The following is a 21,019-nucleotide window of genomic DNA, read 5'->3' on the forward strand; positions in this document are numbered from 1 at the left end:
TTCCTCTTAATGTAAGCAAACATTTAATGTAACTCCCATCTGTAATTCCCGAGTTGCATCTTGAACATATGAGGATACCTGGGCTTAGTTCAAGCACTCAGGGCTATTCTCTATGACTGCACTTAAGCAAAATGAAACAGTAATAGCAGAAGCAGTATGATACATATCAGCAGAAGGAAGAAAGTAGAATCCACTTCTTGATGCAGAGCTCAGTTACGCAGTTGGAGAGACCTTAAGAAGCACATGAAAGCTGGCTAATCTTCTAACCACTAGATAAATGTTAAAGGTGAACAGTTATTTAGATCAAATTGACCTTAAAGCTTCCTGCACACTCAAGTCATGGCACAAGCTAAATGTGCAGGCAGGTGTTTGCTCTGAAACCAAGCTACCAAGGCAAGAGCTATTGCTTCCTTCACCCACAACTCTTCTTTGGCCTTGTACGTCCTGATGCACACCCATGGTGCACAGTTATCTAAGTAGCTGGTGTTTAAACATGCACATACACACAGGCAAGTGAATGCACACTAGCACATGCTGATGCATATACACACACAATATTGCTAACCAGATCTCTTAATACATGGCATTCACAACCTGTGCTGGAGGGACTGTTTCTTGCAAAGCTACCTAGCAAGCACCGGTTTCAAGAGATGTGCAAATGTTAGTAATAAACACAAATTACATGAAATAACTGAATTCCTATAAGCTCCAGGGATGGGAAAGATTTTTTGTCAGATGCCTTTTAGTTTCAGACAGATTTCAGAAGAAAATAATTAGGTTTGTAAAGCCGAGGCCAGCATGCCTTCCATTGATCAGGGAGCTGGCAGGGGGTTGCCCTGGGGGCTGTGCAGACACAACATCAGCTTGGAAGGAACAGGGAAAACAAGGTGCTAGTTAGCATCATTATTTTCCAGCTTTTATTGAACTTGTCAGATGCTCTTTTCTTGTCAGAGCAATGAGACATGTCAGAGTGAGACGCTACCGTCACCAACCTGTGGCCAGCAATGTCAGCGTGATCAGACACAGCTAAAACACTAAAAATAGTTTCCATTGCAGCCTTGCAGCATGACGGCTCTCCTGGAAAGGATCACATTAAGCCCTCAGTGTAACACAGCCCTTGCTAGTGCTTCTCTAAGGCCAGATTTTCCAGGAACTCTGCTAGCAGACCTGGTGCACGCCAGGACATGGCACCAGAGGCTGCTCATGCAGGGCTGTGGCCATGGGGACAGCAGTAGTTGTCACAACGCAGGCTGCAGTGGGGCCTAGAGAAGCCAAGCACTGCTGGCCTTTGTTCCGCCATTACTTGGCCTGCTGCTCCCATACAGAGCCAAACACTGGTTCAAAATACTAATTTGGAAAGAGTGATGTTGTGCCATAGAACACATTCTCCTAATTCTGAAACTCACTAAAAATCTCTACAAACTGACTGCACCTCTTGCCACCATTCCCAGGTGCATGGCAAGGTGGCAGCCCCACTTTCATGTCATGCAATTAATGTCATTGCTTCTGCATGAAGGGAAGCAAGTGATGTGTTGCTTCTTTGTGGACGATGCACCCAAACTACACAATATTTCTTCTTCCCCTGCATCTCATCTATCTACCCTGAGCCATTCTGGCTTTTGGGGTGAGCCCATTACAGTCTTAAACCTGGATACCATATACACAGTTGTTCAGATAAACCAAGGCAGGCTGTAGCTCAGTATTACGAATTAGTAAATGTGACCCTTCTAAAAGCAACATTTCTACTTCCTTTTTCTCCCTCCTCCAAACACTCCACTCCACAATGAGTATTAATGTTTCTTGACAAACACTGGCACATTCACACATGCACTCACTGTAGGCTATATGGAAGCAGATTAAAATACAATGTATATCCCCAACGCCTGGAGAAAATGAGATGCATTATTCAGTGGATCTAACTACCACACAGCCTTACTACATAGCAATTAGTAGCACGACTTGGGCACAAAGAAAGAAAAATCTTATAAGAGTTATAAAGGTTGAAAAAGCTGAAAAACTGAGTATATTACTTGTTATTAGTAAAACATAAGCTGCCAGGTATCTCTTCCAACTTAAATAGTAAGAATTATTTATAGCTGGAATTTCCCCACTAGCAATAACTGCAAATGATTAATTCACATGGAAAACTGAGATAATTATGAATTATTGCAAATTAAGCTGCAAATTGTAGAAATGAATGTAAATCTTAAAGAGACAGATTTAAAAGGGATTTTTTTTCCCAAAGGAGCCAGTAAGGCAGTGCATTTCTCAGCCTGGCTGGTGAGTGCATCAAGGTATGTTTTTGGTCACCAACTCTGTGTTACTTGGTGCCTTCAGCCTATTCCCTAACAGGTTTGGGGCACCTCACTCATAAGGGAAGCATTGCTATGACCTAATGCTGACCACTGACCTGTTCAGAAAGATCTCAGAAGGAACCTTTCCAATCATGGCTGCAGGGAATTGCAGGAGCACAACCCACATGGGGCTGTGATTTGGGGCCATGGTTTTGGAACTCCCTGCTGGAACCAATGCTTGTGGCAAATAGGTCCCTTGTGACAAGGCATATCTTCATATGGATAAAGGAGACAGTGGCAAAATAATGTGAGCCATTTTGGAATTGAAGTCCCTTTAAGTAGTGGTGAAAATCACGTCTTTTAAAAGTTGTGATTCCCATGAACATAAATGAAATTTGGGCTGCAAAGTTTACAAAATTTGGATTCCTAAATATCTATATATGATTTTGGAAGTTATTTCTGAGCTTCATAAGCACATGTACACTTCCAAGAATAGGTAAGGCAAAGAAAAGGCAGATACTCTACAGAGAAAAAGGACTTGAATGGCCATTTTCAACGCTCGAAATTTTGCTTGGCTGTTCCGTTGAAACCTCAATTAACAGCTGAAAAAAAATAAAGTGGTTTTCTTTCATGCTTTTTGATAAATCTCGTTTAACAATTACATGACAGACAAAAGTTCCACAGGGAAACCTAGTCAAAAACGGGTTCCCAGATGTAATGGCCAGTTTGGCTGTGCTCCTGCTCCTTTCCTGCTTGTTCTTTGGTAGATACAAAGATCCCTGGCTAAAGCTGAATTAACAGTGGTGAAGAAATGTTTATTGACAGAATACTCTTCGTACCTGCACAGCAGCAAACCTTGGATCTTCCTGACCTGCTCATTTTCTAGAAGTAATCAGGATTTAATTGGCTAGATTGATAAAGCAATAATGTCTGTGCACCAATGGGCGCCTTCACATGCAAACAGATGTACTCATATGCTCTCTGCTTCTCCACACTAATACTGCAGGCGTGCTTCTGCACACACATTTTGGAATTAGCTGTCTAGAAATCAATTGGCTGAGGGTAAGAGGAACTAGGATAAGAGGAGAGAGGAGAGGTTTGGAGTGGAGCAAAGCAGAGTGGCCAGATGCTGCCAGCTGAATATCAGCATGATGGAGACACAGAAGAGAGAACTATCATTATATAGGTAACATTGCTCAGTATAAATGTATGTCATTAATTAACAAATTAATCCAAAAGCTGTGTGTTTACTGTGTGAAATGCGCGCTGCTATAGAAGCATCAGCATACATCTAAGCATCACTTCACAGGATATCTGTTACTAATGAAGACTCAGCACACTGCAAAGGCACAACAATTCTTAACTTATACAAGAATGTATATATATATATATATCTACATATATATATGCAGGCAGCATAAACATCAGCTTAGTGCTGATGGTTGACTCTGGGGCTGCATTAAGAAACTTCTCTCAGTTTCAATGGTTTTACCAAAAGTGAAGCATGGGGAAGATAGGGTAAAGAGCAGCTCATACAAGCACGGGTTGGCTAAAAGAAAACAATATGTTGTGTGGCATGAATGACAACCTGAAATAAAGTTGTGAATCTATGTCCAAACAGATCTCTTCATAGAATGGTCTGGGCTGGAGAGGGACCTTTAAGAACATCTAATTCCAATCCCATGCTGTAGGCAGGGACACCTCCCTCTAGACCAGGTTGCTCACAGCCCCACCCAGCCTGGCCTTGAATGCTTCCAAGGAGGGCGAACCTCACTAGGTAAACTGTTCCAGTATCTCACCACACTCACAGTAAAGAACTTTTTCCTAGTATCTAGTCTAAATCTACCCTTTCCCAGTTTAAAGTCATTTCCCCTCATCCTGTTGCTACCTGCCCTTCTCAAAAGTCCCTCCCCAGCTTTCCTGCAGGCTCCTTCAGGTACTGGATGGACACTATAAGGTCCCCCTGGAGCCTTCTCTTCCCCAGGCGAAGAACCCCAAATCTCACAGCCTGTCCTCGCATGGGAGGTGCTTCTTCATCAGTTCTACTGCTGATCTGTTGTATTTGTTTTTTTGTATTTGAAGTTTGTTTTCTAAGAGCGATTATAAAGAAATGAGTAATGACTACAAATAGTAGTTCAGGTTAGGCGTGAAACCCATGCACTCCAGCTGGGAGAAAGGAAATGACTGAAGCACCAAATGCTGCAAATCCCCTACGTGGATGCCAGCAGCACTATCCCAACCTGGCCACCCTTTTGGGTTCAGCCTGGAGCGCAGCCTTTGCTCCCTACGTACCTGTTGGGGCTCACTCACCTTTCAGGGCACTCGGAGCTTGCGCTGGGGCCGGGGAGGGGCCGGCAGTTCGTTTCATCCTCCTCCTCCTTCCCCCTCCTCCTCTGCCCCGACAGCATCCTCCTGCTCCTCCTCCTCCTGCCGCTCTCAGCTCCGGGCATCGTGCGGGACGTCTCGGGGGCCGCAGCCCCCCGCACCCGCCGTGCCCCGCAGCATGGCGTGGGGCGAGTTCAGCCTGCGCTGGCTGCGGGAGGGCCGACAGTCCAGAAAGCTCATCCTGCTCATCGTCTTCATCGCCCTGCTGCTGGACAACATGCTGCTCACCGTGGTCGGTAGGTGGATGGTGGTGGTGCGGGGTTTGTTTGTTTGTTTTTTATCTCCTTTCTCGTTTGATGCCAGAAATAATCTCCGGTGACAGATGTGCTCCCTGAGTAAACGATTTAACGCCCTCGATCCAAACAGTGATTTTTTAAATACACGTCTGGTGTTCCAGGTGCTGCAAACACTGCCATGCACTTTAATTCTCTGTTAGTTGCGGGGTAAGGAGTTGCATACAAAGATCTTCATATATACACATATTCTTTTTTCTTAGCAAAAGCCATTACTACTTTATAGAATGACGGCCGTATTTTTAGCTCAGCATCTTTTTTTTTCCTCCTGTGGTCATGCAACTGAAACAACAGGCGTGATAACACTGGGCTGTCTGCTTCCTTCTGATAGCTCTCCTCTCCCCAGCGCTGCTCATGAAACGATAGGTCAACACAAAAGCTATCAGAGTGGGTTTTAAGAAAAGCACTTCTAGGAGATGGCTGGATGAAACAATTCTGATCAAAGCTGAAGATGCAATTTTTACTGGCTTCGGAGTAACACAGCACCCAGATTCAGGAACATACTCCGATGAAGCGCTTGAACACTTTTCATTGGTAGTTGTATAAGCTCTCATATTCAAAGCTCTGTATTTAGACTTTCCAAAGGGTTGTGCAGCTCCCTGGGCTGCAGGCAGTGCCCAGCCCACCCCCAGCTGCAGTGCCACTCCTGCACCTCATAAGGCTGATGCAGCCATGCAGACCTTAACAAAAACTTCACATCTGTTTTCAGTAAGTCCGTTCTGGATGTTCGTTCAGCATGAATATTCTTTCTTATGAAGTTATTAGGCATTTCATTATGCATTCATTAACATACTTGCAAGAAGCCCCTACAGTTATTTCAGTGAATGCAATTAGAACACAGCTATGATCCTAAAGAACATCAGGCAAGTCCCTTCTGGGTGATCATTTCAACACATAAGCATCAATGCATTAGTACTGACTACTTAACATAGAAGCGTTATGGTGATGGTTTCCCTTCTTACGACTGTTGCTTACCATTTTTGAGGCTTGTTTAATGACGTATCTAGTTATTCTTTAATGTTTTGATTTAAAAGTAGTTTCAATGCTTTTCTCATCTGTTGTGCTCCCACAGTCTAATAAGGGGGTTTAAACACTCACGTGAAACAAGGAGCATGTTCGGATATGGGTTTTGATACTTGTCATATATTTCTTTCTGAATGATGTCTGTACAGAGTATTTAATAAATACAAAACCTGGCAAAAAATAAACACTAATGTGAAAAAACTTTATGCTTTAAATTGCAGTTAAGAGTGTAATTTCTACCACAAGCAATCCTCTGTTTTAGTTCAGTTTCACACCCTTGTGAAATCCTTACTGCTGTTCCCTATAGAAAAGCTTTGTATTTCCTAATCAAGAAGAAAATGTGGTGATTCCATTTACCTGATAGTAAGATGCCAATATATTCTATTTGTTTTTCCAGTGCCAATAATTCCCAGTTACCTTTACAGCATCAAACATGAGAAAAATGCAACAGAAGTCCAGACTGCTAAGCCTAACGTTGTTTCAATGACAAAGGACAATTTTCAGAGCATCTTCTCTTACTATGACAACTCGATAATATTTACTGGAAATGAGTCTGATAAGGCAGCACCCGGAGAGCTGCAGCACACTCAGACAGCACCAATGATAGTAAATGTGACTGCTGCACCACCGGACTGCCCGAAGGAAGATAAGGACCTGCTGAATGAAAATGTTCAAGTTGGGTTATTGTTTGCTTCCAAAGCCACAGTGCAGCTGATCACCAACCCCTTCATAGGGCCGCTGACAAACAGGTGAGGTACACAGTGCTCACATGCTGTTCAGCTGGGGTTTGTCCATTGCTGTTTAAATCTGGGTGAGGATTTTGAGGTAGTTTTAAGTCGGTTGTGGCCCTGACTCATTACCCTTCTCACCTAATATAGAGGAATATTTAATGAAATACATCTGATAATTGCATCCTTTCAAAAATCAATTGGGAAACACATTAACCCTTCAACAGTGTTAAATGCTTTCCTTTTTTTTTTCCAGCTTCTGAGTCCTCAGGTTTTTATATAAACTTTTGCCAAAGAGGTGTTGAAATTTCTTCAATGCAGTTACACAGGGTCACAAAATACTACAGCTCCTAGTTAGAAGGATTCCACCCTACATATACTCCTATTACCCCTACACATGGCAGTTGTGATATTGGAACCACAGGCAGGGTTCAGGTCCATCCCTGCCTCCCACAGACCCACAGCTGTGAGTGCACAGTGGTTCCAAATCACCTGAGCTAAGAGCCAAGTGGGAAGCAGTGGAGCCACCATCCCTGCAGGTTTCCAAGAACATGGTAGATGTGGCTCTGAGGGACGTGGTTAGCGGGCATAGAGGTGACAGGTTGGTGGTTGAATTAGATGATCTCAATGGTCATCTCCAACTAGTGATTCTGTGAAGTTCTCATTGACTTCCATGTCTACTAAACCCCACTGAGGTCATGCTCCTCTTCAAGTTCAGTGGACCAGGGTGACACCAGTATAGGATCCAGTCCAACATTCAGGATATCATCTCTGAATCCTTGCATATAGATGGTAGCTTAAACAAAACATGTCTGGATGGTATGTTACAGAATCTCTATCTGAGCAGGATCAGCATTGTATATCAGCATTGTAAGCACCAATGCCAGTGACTTTAAAATAACCCACAACAAAAACAAATAATCCAAGCAATGAATATGTTTACACCGAGATTAAGCAGTATTTGTAATATCATTTAAATATTTTGTGTTAATAATTAATTTGATTTTATTGTTAGCAGTCTGTGTAATTGATCCCCATGAAGAAGCAGCAGTTCTGCTAGACAGAGATGTTAATCTCTGTAGGGAATAAGCTCCAAATTATATTTAATTGGGTCACTCATTTTCTTGTTTCTCAAGCTTGTTTAAGCTATTTTCATAATTAAGATTATTATTATATATTTTTTAATCACAAAATAATATACAGGAGAAATTTGTCCATTTCCTCAATTGAAAACACTTTTAAAGTCATCGTAGATTTAAACTTATTATTGGTGGCCATAACCAGACAAACATTCTTTAAGGTGAAACATTTTCAGGTGCTCAGTAAACAGGAAAAGGAGAAATAAGGAGAGCACTCAGCCATGCTGTTTTCTCATCCAGGCAGTGTCCTCAAGGGAAAGTGCCCCTAAATTAGATTTAAGGATTACTGGTTTTCTTTTGTGTGCAGTTTGGGTCTTGGTAGCAGTGTCTGCCTTTATTCTGAGAAATGTTTAGTGAGAAACATCAGTTCATGTATTTATCAATTAAATGTTGGAGCCAATGGCAAAAAAAGAAAACCAACAGAACAGCTCTAACACAGATGTTTCCTAAGAACAGTGTATGTGTTCACTTGAAAGGAAGCGTGAGAACTATTATAAGTGAAACAGAAGATATGAGTTATCTTTATATAGACTCTACCGCTGATAAGCTGTTAAATGTTCATCGTTAAGGCAAAATTCAAGTGAAGTAGAACAGCTTAAGGAGGATGGGTTTCTTTCTTAAAAACTACTGTGCTCACCCTGTTTCTTAAGGTGTAAGTTTACTTTTAATTGAGTTCATATTCATAGCTTCCATTTTTCATTTAAATATAATTTTTCAGGAGTGGTTGAGAGTTTTAAGCAAGCGTGGAGTTACTGGCTTTAAATACATACTGGCTTTGAGTGCTTGAGTTTGTATAGGGTGCAACAGGATCTTTCATTCCATCCTTTTAGAAAAGGATTACAACTAAAGATGTTTAGCAGTGACTTTTGAAATTAGTTAAATTCTGGAAGCGAGCTAAAAATGTTTCTTATTTAACGCCAAACTCTTTTGAATGAACACAAGACACATCACACACCTGCCTTCACGAACTGGTTTGCAGCTCAAGATACACCAGCAGCTTCCCATTGCTCACAGCCCTCAAGATATTTATGATGTATAAAAAGAGCGTGGCAGGGAAATAAAAAACCAGAACATTTACAATACCTTATTTACAACCCAGTTCCTATGTAAGCTTTCTTTTGGGTTTTCAGTAGGTGATTGAAATGCCTGAGCACCCATCTCAATGGTCAGAGCCCCTCTGCCTGCCCAGCATAGAGCACTGGGATGGAGATCTTAAGGAAAATATTCCTCCCCAGTCTGCACACTAAGCAGTCACAATATTAAAGTCAGTAGATTTGCAGTCCTTAATGGATAGGCAATTAGGCTCTAATGTTCCACAGCTGCTAACCTGGTCAGTGTAACTTTTATTTGCCTGCTGTACAAAAACTGTCAAGTGGTTTTCTCATTGTGGGGTAACCTTGTTAATGAACATAATCCACTTCCAAACAATTCTGCTATCTGGGGCCAAGGTGGCACCAAGGCAAGTAATTTAGGCATTCTTTGTTACCAGCAGACTTTCCTCTCCCTGCTGTAACTGTTGGCTTTGTTTTTTTCTCCCCACACCTGTGGGGAGAGCTAAATGCAGGTGGCCTGAAATGTGCTCAGCCTGTGGCTAATGCAGATTCTCATGCAGTGTTTTGTTAGGAACACCTATGAAAATAACTTATTAAGGCATGACAGCAAGGAAAAAGGAGACAAGACAGAGCTTACTGCATTGGAGCATGCCATGTTGTGTCAAGAGCAGAATGGGCCAAGGGACAAAATCCCTTAACACCTGGCTGATGGGGTAGTGCCACTCTGTTCTCTCTGGCACTGGTCTGTTGGACCAGGGACTGCAGCTGCAGAATTGTGGTCACACAACTGCCAACTAATTAACATTGCTATGTTAGGAGGAGTCAGGACTTCCTAAGCCTATGCAGGAAAGGCAATCTGCATATATCTGTCAGCTGTGGGTGGGTAAGAATATCACCTGAGCAAGAAAAAACATGAGTTTTGGGGGCTCAGGAACCTTAAGCAGGGCAGCACATCACCTCCAAATTGGAGGGAAGGTTCTAGACAATTTTGACCTTTTCGGAGGATTATGATGTGCTTGATTCAGCACAAACACATTGTGCTGACATTTATACCTTCACATCTTGTATGGTGGACCACATCTACTACAGATTTTGGCTGAAAGAACTAACTATGCCCATACAGTCTGGTTCTGAGATGGTTCTCTGTGCAAAGGGAAATGTATGCATTAGACCACAGCACATGCAATAAAGCATCACAGTCTGCTAGGTAGCAAGAGCAAGTTCTGCTTCCATGGTCCTCTGCTGTGCATTGCTTCACACCTACTGACTACATCCAAGAGAATGAGGAATAATAGCCATAGCTGCAAAAACTAAGACCAAATTTCCAACAAGCTTTCACTAAGAGCTCAAAGTGACATCCAAAATAATTGTCTCACAGAATGACCCAGGTTGGAAGGGACCTCAAGGATCATGAATCTCTAACCCCCCTGCAAGGCAGGGCCACCAACCTCCCCGTTTACTAGACCAGGTTGCTCAGGGCCCCATCCAGCCTGGATCTGAACCCCTCCAGAGACAGGGCATCCACAAGCTTTCTGGGCAGGCTGTTCCAACATTTCATGTGGGAAAAAAATCTGACTCCATCCATTAGTGATAGAATCCCAAAGGTGTGAACAATTTTTTTAATATATGCTTTTCCCCCCCAGAATAGGCTACCAGATTCCCTTGTTTGCTGGCTTCTGCATCATGTTTGTGTCAACAATTAGTAAGTATCCACTTCTTATTTGGTGTGGTTCATGTGTAACTTTTAAACAAGTGGTCTACAATAGTTATCACTAGGAATTCTTGTTGATGTAGAGGAACTAACTGTAAGAGGTTTGACAACCATGTTCTTATGGACCTCTTGAAGGAATTCACTGCCTTCCATCCTTTTTGGGCTAGTCCATTTCTTAGCCCAATCTTCCTCTCAGCTTCCTATGATCTGAGCAGTACTCACACACACTTAAACCAACAGAGTTTTCAGTTCATGAGGGCTATTTTTCAGGATCCCTAACAACTAGGAATCATGGGGCCTTATCACAAAGAGAATGTGAGGCCCAAGAATAGAATGTAAAAGTCAACAGTATCATAGCATTGCTTGACATCACCATAGGATGTGCAAGCAGGAGCATAGCCCACAAGTCAACTGAGATAACGTGTCTATTCCAGATGGCACTGATAAGGCCTCAACTGCTGGTTTATATTCACTTTTGGTGCGGTGTTTCAAGATGTGACCCAGAGGGAAAGAGTACAAAGGATCATTAGAAACTTGTGAGGAATTATTACAAATTTAGGTTGCTTTAGAAGACAGATTAAGGATATATTATAGTGTATCACAAAAAGAAAAGGAAGAGAATTAACAGTTTCCTACATCTACTACATGTAGGAAAACAAAACAGTATCAAGAAAACAATTCATTAAATATTAGGACAGTATTTCTGACAGCAAGGAGAGCGAAGCAATGGAAGATTACCTGATAGTAGATGCTGACAGCTCTGGGTTTTTGGATCATCAGACAGATTCTGGTTGGAGATAAGAGTAGTAACTCCAATTTATGGCCAGATGGGTTGCACAGCACCAAGTGTGGAACACCACTGTAACAATGTCACAATTCATCTGCTCATTGGAAGAGCCACTGCTTTGAGCCCAGGGGCTTATCTTAGCTCCTGCTTTCCCCAAGTGCCCAGAGGTTTAGGCTGGGCAGCCTTAAATAAAGGCTGGAAAGAAAGGCCTCATTACCTCCATGTGCTGCTGAATCAGAGCAGGGTGCAATCAGATCCTGAGTAATTAGTTCAAAGGACTTGGGTGCTTATATGCTGCATTACCAGAAGGCTCAGACACCTGAGAACAATTCAACACTGACACCTCTAAATGCAATAAGAGATAATAATGCAGTTAGCATTGAAATTGATACAAGACACAGTAAACACCTGACTAAAAGGCATAGAGTTTTCTATTACAGCTTAAAGAAATCTAACTTTTTAACCTAGTTAGAGTTAACCTGATTTTCAAAACTTGCCTCTGTCTTTTCTGTAGTGTTTGCCTTCTCAGGAAGCTACGCGCTGCTGTTTGTTGCAAGGTCCCTGCAAGGGGTGGGTTCCTCTTGTTCTTCAGTGGCAGGTAAGAGGGCATAGGGGAGAATAAAATCCAGCTCACTGATCCTGTTTCAAACTCTTCTTGAAAGCTTGTTTAACTTTCAGGATGACTCCACATTGTGAGTTGGTTTCTCCTCTCTGGTTTTAAATCCAAAGGGTCACAAAGGTTCCTCACTGATGGTTTTCCTAAGCCTTTGCTCATCCCCTGTGCTAGTCTCCAGACTGCAGCACTGGGTGCAATACCTGCCCTGTATCTGTGCAGATTTATTCCTATCAAAGCGTAAACCTTAATCAGCTTTGTATTGCATCCTACTCTTTTCCAGAATCATTTCCAAATCTGCACAGATCTGCTGTGAATTCTGATAGCACTCTCTAACTTGCTCCCCAGCTTCTCATGTGAGCAATCTGAAGTCAGCCGCAGCTCACAGTAAGCACATTCATTCAGGACCTCTGCTCTTGGTGCACATGATGGCCAGTATTTACTCAGTGATCACTCATGCAATGCTGCGTTTCCTCTTTCTGGCTCACTGTGTAGCTGTGGACCTTATTTACTGAGCCCTGTTAGAACCTTGATCTGAAAACAGAAATAATTTCTATAAGAACCCTCCTGGTAGCATTCGCCTCTGAGTGCCTCACACAAACGAATTATTCTTCACATTTCCTTCTCTGAAATGAAGGCTCATCATCAGATGGGCAGAAGTGAAGATAAAGGTCAAAAGCACCCTTTAGTTTTGGATGCTGATCCTGAAATACTCATTTTGAAAGTAATCAACTGTGTGTGATTCCTTATGCTGAGAGCACAGCTTGCAGTGACCTGGGTACGGCTGTCAGTGGGCACCAGACCTCATGCCAGGTATATTTATACATAGAGATACCTAATGTCTCCATTGTCTGCTGTTCAGTAGGGCTGGCAAATGATGACAATATTGTTGGACACAGCTGCCTAATTTACACTTTGTTTTGTTTGTGGTTTAGGGATGGGTATGCTTGCCAGTGTATACACAGATGATGAAGAGAGAGGCAACGCGATGGGGATTGCACTGGGAGGCCTCGCTATGGGAGTATTAGGTCAGTGTCAGGCTCTGCCACTGAGGGAAGCCATTAAGATCCCACCCGTGGTCTGTGGAAACATGGGAGGGTCTCACCAAGTGCCATGTTATCATGCTATCTCCAGATTAGATTCACAGTTCATACTAAGAATTGTTTCTTACCCAGAAGCATATCCTAATCAGATAAAAGCCAGACAGTAATCTCTGTGATGCTGGGGTTTTGTTTGGGAGATTATTTTGGGGTGTGAAGAATACAGTTTCCACAATCACATAATCAATGAGATTTGGAGTTTTTTCACATGGAGCCCTTTGGCCCCAGTGTGCCAGCAGCCCAAATACTTGCAGAGGACACTTGTTGAGGATCAGAAATGTGGCCTCACCCCAGGCTCCTTACTTTCCCCCCACAGTGGGCCCACCCTTTGGGAGCATCATGTATGAGTTTGTGGGGAAGAGCTCTCCGTTCCTCGTGCTGGCAGCTCTGGCTCTGTTTGATGGAGGTCAGTACCGTGGTGTCCATACAGCCCTGTATGCATGTAGCACGCTGCATTAGCTGCTAACCCTCCTCTTGAAGCAGTGTTACAGTATTGATTTCTTTCCACAGCTGTTCAATTATTTGTTCTGCAGCCATCCAGAGCACAGGCTGAAGTAAGTATTGCAGCAAAACACTGTAAGCCACAGCTGACATTTTGCCTTTCCTAATGCCAAGTTTTCATTTGTTTCGTAGAGTCAGAAGGGGACACCATTGCTGACACTTATGAAGGACCCATACATCATTATTGCAGCAGGTACCATGTCTCTTTTGTTTATACATACATATTTTTTTCACGCTCTCAATTCAGGTACACTAATTTTGTGGTATAAATTCAGATTGAATCTCCTTTGCTTTGCATTTCTGAAGCACAAGCGCTTCCTGACTGTTTCATGTATATGAAACACTGCATCCACTTCAGCTGAGCCACACTGAGCTCAAGCTTCAGTCAGAGTGCATGGTCTCTATTGGATTTACCCTGAGTTTGCAGAATGCCGGCTCAGGCTCCCACCTTTCCCTTGCAGTATGTCCTAAAGACTAAAGTACATTTGTCACCACACACATAACTACCTTGACGAGCTCTGGTGATGTTTCCTGTCCTAATAAGAAATAACTGTAATACGTGCACGAGTATTTCAAATTACTTTGTAAAGTTCGCTGAGAGTGGGATAGGATCTTTCCTATTTATCAGCCTCTGTCATAATGGCATAGATTGCTCTGGATGCAACTTGTTTGGCTTGAAATATTTTCCAGCACTGAGCTTGAGCTTGGCTGGGTTTGGCTGGGACAGGGCAGCCCCTGGGTGCTGGGCTGGGGTTTTCTGCCGACATGAAGCCTTGCAGCAGAGTGAAAACGTTCCCATTGGATGCAACCCTTTGTCTGCAGGGTAAAGGTGAGCCAAGCAGCTACTGCCTGCCCCAGGAAGGGAGTGAGCAGCAGGCCTGCAAGTTCACTGCAGCAATCACAGATTCGCAGCCTAATGTGGTCTGACAGGTTCGAGCAGAGAATGACATCCGTGCTCATTTCGTTTTCAACTGTGCAATGAGGAGCCTGTTCCAAGAGGAATAGAACTTCTCTGACCTCGAGACAGAAAAAAACTATTTGGGTTTTTTCAAAAAGCAAAATTTGTAGGAGTCTTTGGGATTATAAGTACTAGAAAGAAAAGTGGGAACACGCATCTGAGGCTGTCAGTTCTAGCAGTGACTTCCAAACACCTCTGAAAGTCATTTTGTGAAGGATGAGCAGTGGGGACATGTCCCATGAACACGAGTTAGGTTCTTTTGGGGAAGAGGGAAAGGAAAGCCAAAGCATTATTGAGGGGTTTGGCACCATGCACTACAGCTGCAGTGCTCTCCTGAGGGCAGCAGGACTTGTGCTGGAGCAGGAAGAAAATGCTACTTGGGCAGATGAGCTGCCGGCTGGATTGAGTCAGCACTTCTGTCCTTTGCACCTGAGTGACCAAATGTCCTGAGATTCAAAAAGATCTGGAAGCACATGAAATTCACATGGCTGGGCAAGCTGAGCCAAGCCGTGCCCAGGCTTTGTGGCTGCTGGCAGTGGGGTCTGTACACAAACACCCCTTTGTAGGGGACAGGCATCCCTCTGGCTGCTCAATGGTATTTTTAGGACCAATACCTCCACATCTCCCCTTCTTCATTCCGGAGTGATGGAGGTACAGGTCACAGACCGTGTCTTACACAACGGCCTTCCAATTCTGCCTCAGGAGACTGGAGACGAAGACCAGAAGATGGGAATTTTAGTTCATCATTTGCAGAACATTCAGACCTTATGAACTTTCTAAATGTCACCAGGCTCGCTGCAGACTTTGCTGCCCTCCCTTCACAGTATGAATATAGCTTAACCTTTATTGTAGAATTTCTGGGAGAACTGAAATATATACTAAGTTAGCGTGCAGTGATTTTACGTTCTGTTCTTTTAAACATTAGTCAACGTTCAGTGCATGACAAGCAGGACAGCAAAAAGCACAATGTTTGTGTGCTTTTTTTTTGGTAAAAGCACTCATTCTCTGCACAGCTTTTTATTCAGGATCAAAACAACTAATTTTTTCTCCTCTCCTTTTCCTAAGGATCAATCTGCTTTGCAAACATGGCCATTGCAATGCTTGAACCAGCACTGCCCATCTGGATGATGGAGACCATGTGTTCGAAAAAATGGCAACTCGGTAAAGTACAGCATGTCATTATTTATCTGATGGAAGTCTCTGTTCTGATTCAGTCTTGATGCTGCCCTTATATGCAGCAGTGCTGCTGCAAAACACACCATAAGAAGCAGAACAGCCCCACAGGGCCAAGCTGGAGATTTATTGCTGAAGTTCAGTGTTATTGCTGCAACAGGAGTGAGATGCACAAATGTCTTGTTTGAATTGAGATTCCTAGAGGGAAAATATCCAGTTTAAGAATAATTTTAACCCCTTAGGGATATAAGTAACTGAGTCCCTTGTGCTTTGTCTCATTTGTCAGCATTAAAGTTTTTAAGCCTCTTAAACTGTATCTCAAACTACAAGGCTTTAAGCAAGTGATGATCTTAGGCAGTTTGGAGATCCAGTAACCACTGGATCATGAAGCATGATTTCAAGAAGGTGCAAGGGGTCCTGATTTCAATCAATTAATGTTACTGTGCATAAAGCTAATGCAGAAAATCATAGCTGTGCTTTGTTGTACCACATCTTACCACATGTGCATGTGCACATCCTAATCTGCAGGTCTCAGTGAGCAAACCATGGCAGGATTTTTCCCAGCTTTCAAGTTCTGCTCTTATATGTCCATTTGGTACAAAAGGCTTCACCAGGCCACAGCGAAGGAGATGCAGTTGCACAGGTGAAAATGTTTCCCTGGCGTCATCATTGTAACCCACAAGGATTTCAATCACAGGATATTGCTGTGCTAAAAATTACCTCCTGATTTTTCTTATGAATATCAGAGAGGTAGATAGGAAGGAAGATGGATAGGCAGGAAATGAGAAAGGCCGTGTTGCCTTGGTGAGGGACAAGGAGTGCACACACTCAGAAGAAATTGTTTGATTGTGTACCATAACGTCATGGCGGCTTTGTAAATCAGAACTATCTTCCCTCCCCCATTGCTCCTTGTCTGGGCTCTGCCCACAGCTTCATGGAAGGTGAGGAAGAGAAGGAAGCCTTGAGCACTGGAACCAGCCTTTAAACCAATGGTGTTTCCCTGGTGCTGGGTGGAGATTAGCTATCACTTCAGGCTGGAAGGGCTTTCCTTAGACCCCCCAGCTCTAAGCATTACACAAAGCCAGTTAGTTATTTGTATTAAAGGCCTATTAAATCTTAAAAAAAAAAAACACCAAAAAACTATCTTATTCTTAAGACATCTTCATCTTTAGGTGCTCAGTTTGAGCTGTTGCCTGACCAGGGCCCCAGTGGCGGCCTGTACCACAGGGCACTGAGGTGCTTGCAGGGAGCAAGGCCTGACCTCCATCCTTACACCCGCTGTGCAACCCAGAAATATCCATCAGGGGACAATGAGCTTCCCTGAACTATCTACAGTTAGAAACACTTTTTTTTTTTTGCAGGTGCATTTCATAGATGATGTCCTGAGATTGCTGCAGCAAACCGGATATTTGATTCTCTGTGCTGCACACAAAGGCTCTGTCAGATGTGTTTGCTTCAGAACTGCACCGTCTGGCATTTATTAGTTTCTCTTAACACCTCGCTGGAATCTTTGCTGATAAAATGTCTCCATTCATATTTTTCAGGCGTTGCGTTTCTTCCAGCCAGTATCTCTTATCTTATCGGGACTAATCTTTTTGGGATACTTGCGCACAAAATGGGAAGGTATGCTTAATATAAAAAATACTAATAATCTCCCACTGTGTTCGTGCTCTGTTTCCAGGGCAATTTGTTGATGTTAGAAGTTATTAGAAGTTGTTCTACAGTAGCAAAATCATTTTTGGAACACGTTCTACCTTTAGTTGTGTAGGTTTGCACGTCAGATGTAGCTCTCAAATAGCCCAAATCATCCTGAGTGCCTCATAACCACCGATCTCTCTGAGTGATGTCTCTTCCTTTGCAGGTGGCTCTGTGCTTTACTAGGAATGCTCATTGTGGGAATAAGCATCTTATGTGTAAGTAAATCATTCCTCTTTCAAACAATCCTAATCTCCCCGTGTTCATCTTTGAAATCATGCTTTACCGTGAGGTTTCTGCCTTCCAGATACTTCACTGAGCAACGTGCAGCTAACAGGTTCCAGATCTGAGTGCTTTCAAATCTCAGTGTTTCAATTACTTGGAGGGATGGCTTTTAAAGGAGGACGATCACTTTTTCTTTTGAGCTGTCCCTCAGCATTCTAACTTCATTAGCACATGCAGCACAACCTAATCAACTGTCTGAAATGTCACTTACAGGTCCCATTTGCTAAGAACATCTATGGGCTCATAGCACCCAATTTTGGAGTTGGATTTGCCATTGGTGAGAAAAAATTACACTGCCTTGTTCAGTCTGTTGTTTATGTGAGAATCAGGATAGTTTTCCTGATATCTGCTCCTCTCCCTCACAACCAGGAATGGTGGACTCCTCCATGATGCCCATCATGGGCTACCTTGTAGACCTGCGCCATGTGTCAGTCTATGGCAGCGTGTACGCCATAGCTGATGTTGCCTTTTGTATGGGCTTTGCTATAGGTAAGCCTTGCATTTTTCTTGCTTATTATATTCTTGACCACAAAGAGAAACATGCTGTGATGGTGAATGCTCCTTGGAGCATCTCTCATTTCATTGGTACAAGCAAGGAATACAACTGTACGTGTACACCTTTTCCAATCACTTTGAAAAGCAGAGAAGTTTTGCATGTAAAATTACTGTTTCAAGTGAGTGCTGCAAGTTATATGGTATTCAGAAAAAGGGTTTAATTTTAAAAGGTCCCTCTGCTGGCGGTGCCATCGCAAAGGCAATTGGATTTCCGTGGCTCATGACAATTATAGGGATTGTGGATATCCTCTTTGCTCCTCTGTGCTTTTTCCTTCGGAGTCCACCTGCCAAAGAAGAAAAAATGGTAAGCGTAACACCTTTTATTAATGTTTGGGTTTTCATTATAACTTATTTCTATATCTTTGCCTGTAACAGGCAGCACACCAGAACCAGTACAGTCCATCTCATCCTCACGCATCATTTCTGAAACAACCCTGCCATGCTGTAGCTCTAAGATGCACAAAGAAAAGCAAGGAGACAGACTTCCAGTGTAGCACATATTTACGTTGCAGAACCTCAGAGATTCCAGCTAATCATAATGCATCTGTTACTTGTTATTCCCACCTGATAAAACAGCATTCTTTGTACAAACTGAGATACAAAGTTCACTTTGCAGTTGGTTTGTACCTACAACTCACTTCAGCCCCCACCAAGGCTGAAATCTGTTCTAAAGCATTCATGCTTCATGTCTCTTCTTGAGCTCCATACTCCTTGTCCTGTCCTTTTGTTCCCACCAACTGCAGCTGCTTCTGGGTGAAAAGCAAGCATGTGAGCAGGAGGTTCAAGGGAGACAGGTGGGCTCATTCACCCAGTTTTTAAGCAGTGGTCATCCAATATGAGAGTAATAAGTCACTGCAGTGGGAAAGCAGCAAGATGTATTTAACACAAGAGCTAAAATTCTGGCTCCACTAAGCCAGAACTGTGCTGGTGCCATCAAGATCCCACCTCATATATCTAAGGACATATAAACTGAATTTACTGTAATAAAAATCAATTTAGTTTCTGCTGTTGTGGAAGAGAGTGAATCACAGCCACAACTGAGTGCTACGCAGGACTACTAACATTCACCTCTTTTCTTTCAGGCTATACTCATGGATCACAACTGTCCTGTTAAAACAAAAATGTATACTCAGAACAACATCCAGTCCTATCCCATAGGTGAAGAAGAAGAATACGAAAGTGATGAGTAACGTTAAAAGCCATATAATATATTTTGGTGTACAAAAATGCAGTGTTTCATGTGAAACATCTCATCCAGAAGTATGTTTTAGTTGTACTGTAGAGTTAATAGTGGAATGGTCAAAAACCAAAGGTATATTATTCATCTCCCATGGTTATGAAGTCAACTGCTAACTGCCTTATAAGGAGAGAAAAAAAGCTTTTATAGAGAATTTGTATAGTGTTTACCCCTGTGTATTTAATTTCATTGAATATTACACAGTATATTTTTGATTAAACGTGTAGTATAAATCTGTATAAACATGTGAATTTAAACTGCTTTATAAAGTCAGCTCATCACAATACTTCATGTTCTGTTTAGACTTAACGAGAGTGAACTCAGCTCTTGCCAATAACTCCTCTAACTTACTCAGCAGACTCTGGAACTAAGATTTTAGACGTGGCAAGGAGTTGTGCTTGTTGAAGGCGCAACTTCTTCACTGATTTCCAAAGTGAGCTCAGCCTGACTGCCTGTGGAACACTGGGAAAAAGAACGCATTTCAAACAGAGGAGGGTATCTCTATTTAGTCAGTACAATTTAATGACACTTTAAGCAGCTGTGCACAACGAAGCCCCCAAACACACAGCACCGGGTAAGCAAGTATGGCTGAATGTATGCAGTTCCTTTCCCTTAAAAGGGAATAAGAACTGCATATAGGTCCTGTTTTACATTCCCATCTTTTGGATCTCAACTCTGGTTTAAGCTTTGCTGTAAGTGAGTGGCTAAGGAAAGCTGCAGGATCTCAGTATTCAGTCTCAGCACATACTGGATGTAAGCTGGCAACTCGAGCAGTTCAAACAAAAATATTTTATGTAAATACGTATGCAGACGCATATATTTATCTTTCAAAAAGGAAGCAAAACTACTGTGCTGAAGATAATAAAGGTTTAGGTACACAGGCTAATAGAGGAACAGAACTGGAATGGATGGCCTCTGTGAAGAGAAAAAAATTCAGCTTTGAAAGAAAGCATTTAACGTAACAGACAACGTCCTTATCAACTGTGGTGTCTCTTTATTTGTATGATTAAAATATGGATGTGCCTTCTTTCCTGTACTTGCACATGTTTTATGTACTGCAGCATAGATACTATGTTTACATATAGTTTTGTAAAGTGTATATATAAATGATCAGAAAACATGAAAAAACAGTGGATCAAATTTCAACTATTGCTTTGTCAATAATTATGCAGCCAGACCACATTAAAAATAAAGGTATCTAAAAGAAGTTAACCATCTATTGTAATAAAGGACAGAATTACTCCCCCACCCTTCAGCACTCTCCTCACGCATTGTGATCTCTTGTTAAAGTACAAAAAAACAACAGCACTGAATTAATTCAAGCCCTGGGAAAGCACTCCTCATTTCTAGCCCATTTATGATTCCAGGTCATAAATACACAGCTTGTTTAAACAACAATGGCTTCCAAAACCAACCACCTCATCACCTGACTGCTGATCTGAGGCTTGACTGCTGTGAAATGGGTAAGGACTAAATGTGCATCGCCAGAA

The 21,019-nt window shown here is 42.5% G+C and overlaps 1 protein-coding gene across 1 annotated transcript; it reads left to right on the top strand.

The window, feature by feature from the left end:
• The first annotated feature begins 4,726 nt into the window (after nucleotides 1-4,726).
• On the top strand, nucleotides 4,727-20,741 carry SLC18A2 (solute carrier family 18 member A2). The gene is made up of 15 exons (XM_015867463.3): nucleotides 4,727-4,915; nucleotides 6,393-6,744; nucleotides 10,558-10,616; nucleotides 11,927-12,010; nucleotides 12,961-13,053; nucleotides 13,442-13,531; nucleotides 13,636-13,679; nucleotides 13,759-13,819; nucleotides 15,650-15,745; nucleotides 17,302-17,380; nucleotides 17,619-17,670; nucleotides 17,951-18,014; nucleotides 18,107-18,226; nucleotides 18,463-18,596; nucleotides 19,375-20,741. Exons 1-15 carry the CDS (start codon nucleotides 4,798-4,800, stop codon nucleotides 19,480-19,482), a joined length of 1,554 nt encoding a protein of 517 aa, XP_015722949.1. The 5' UTR covers nucleotides 4,727-4,797; the 3' UTR covers nucleotides 19,483-20,741.
• Nucleotides 20,742-21,019: the final 278 nt, after the last annotated feature.

This window comes from Coturnix japonica, chromosome 8 (assembly GCF_054131305.1).
Source record: "Coturnix japonica strain WE chromosome 8, WE-NBRP24, whole genome shotgun sequence".
Lineage (NCBI taxonomy): Eukaryota > Metazoa > Chordata > Aves > Galliformes > Phasianidae > Coturnix > Coturnix japonica.

Bases quoted from the DNA above. Each gene is read 5' to 3' on its own strand.
- SLC18A2 (XM_015867463.3), top strand. From the start codon at position 4,798: ATGGCGTGGGGCGAGTTCAGCCTGCGCTGGCTGCGGGAGGGCCGACAG. The intron at 17,381-17,618 runs GTATGCTTAATA...CTTCCTTTGCAG, and splicing joins CTTGCGCACAAAATGGGAAG to GTGGCTCTGTGCTTTACTAG. The intron at 18,227-18,462 runs GTAAGCCTTGCA...TAATTTTAAAAG, and splicing joins TTGTATGGGCTTTGCTATAG to GTCCCTCTGCTGGCGGTGCC.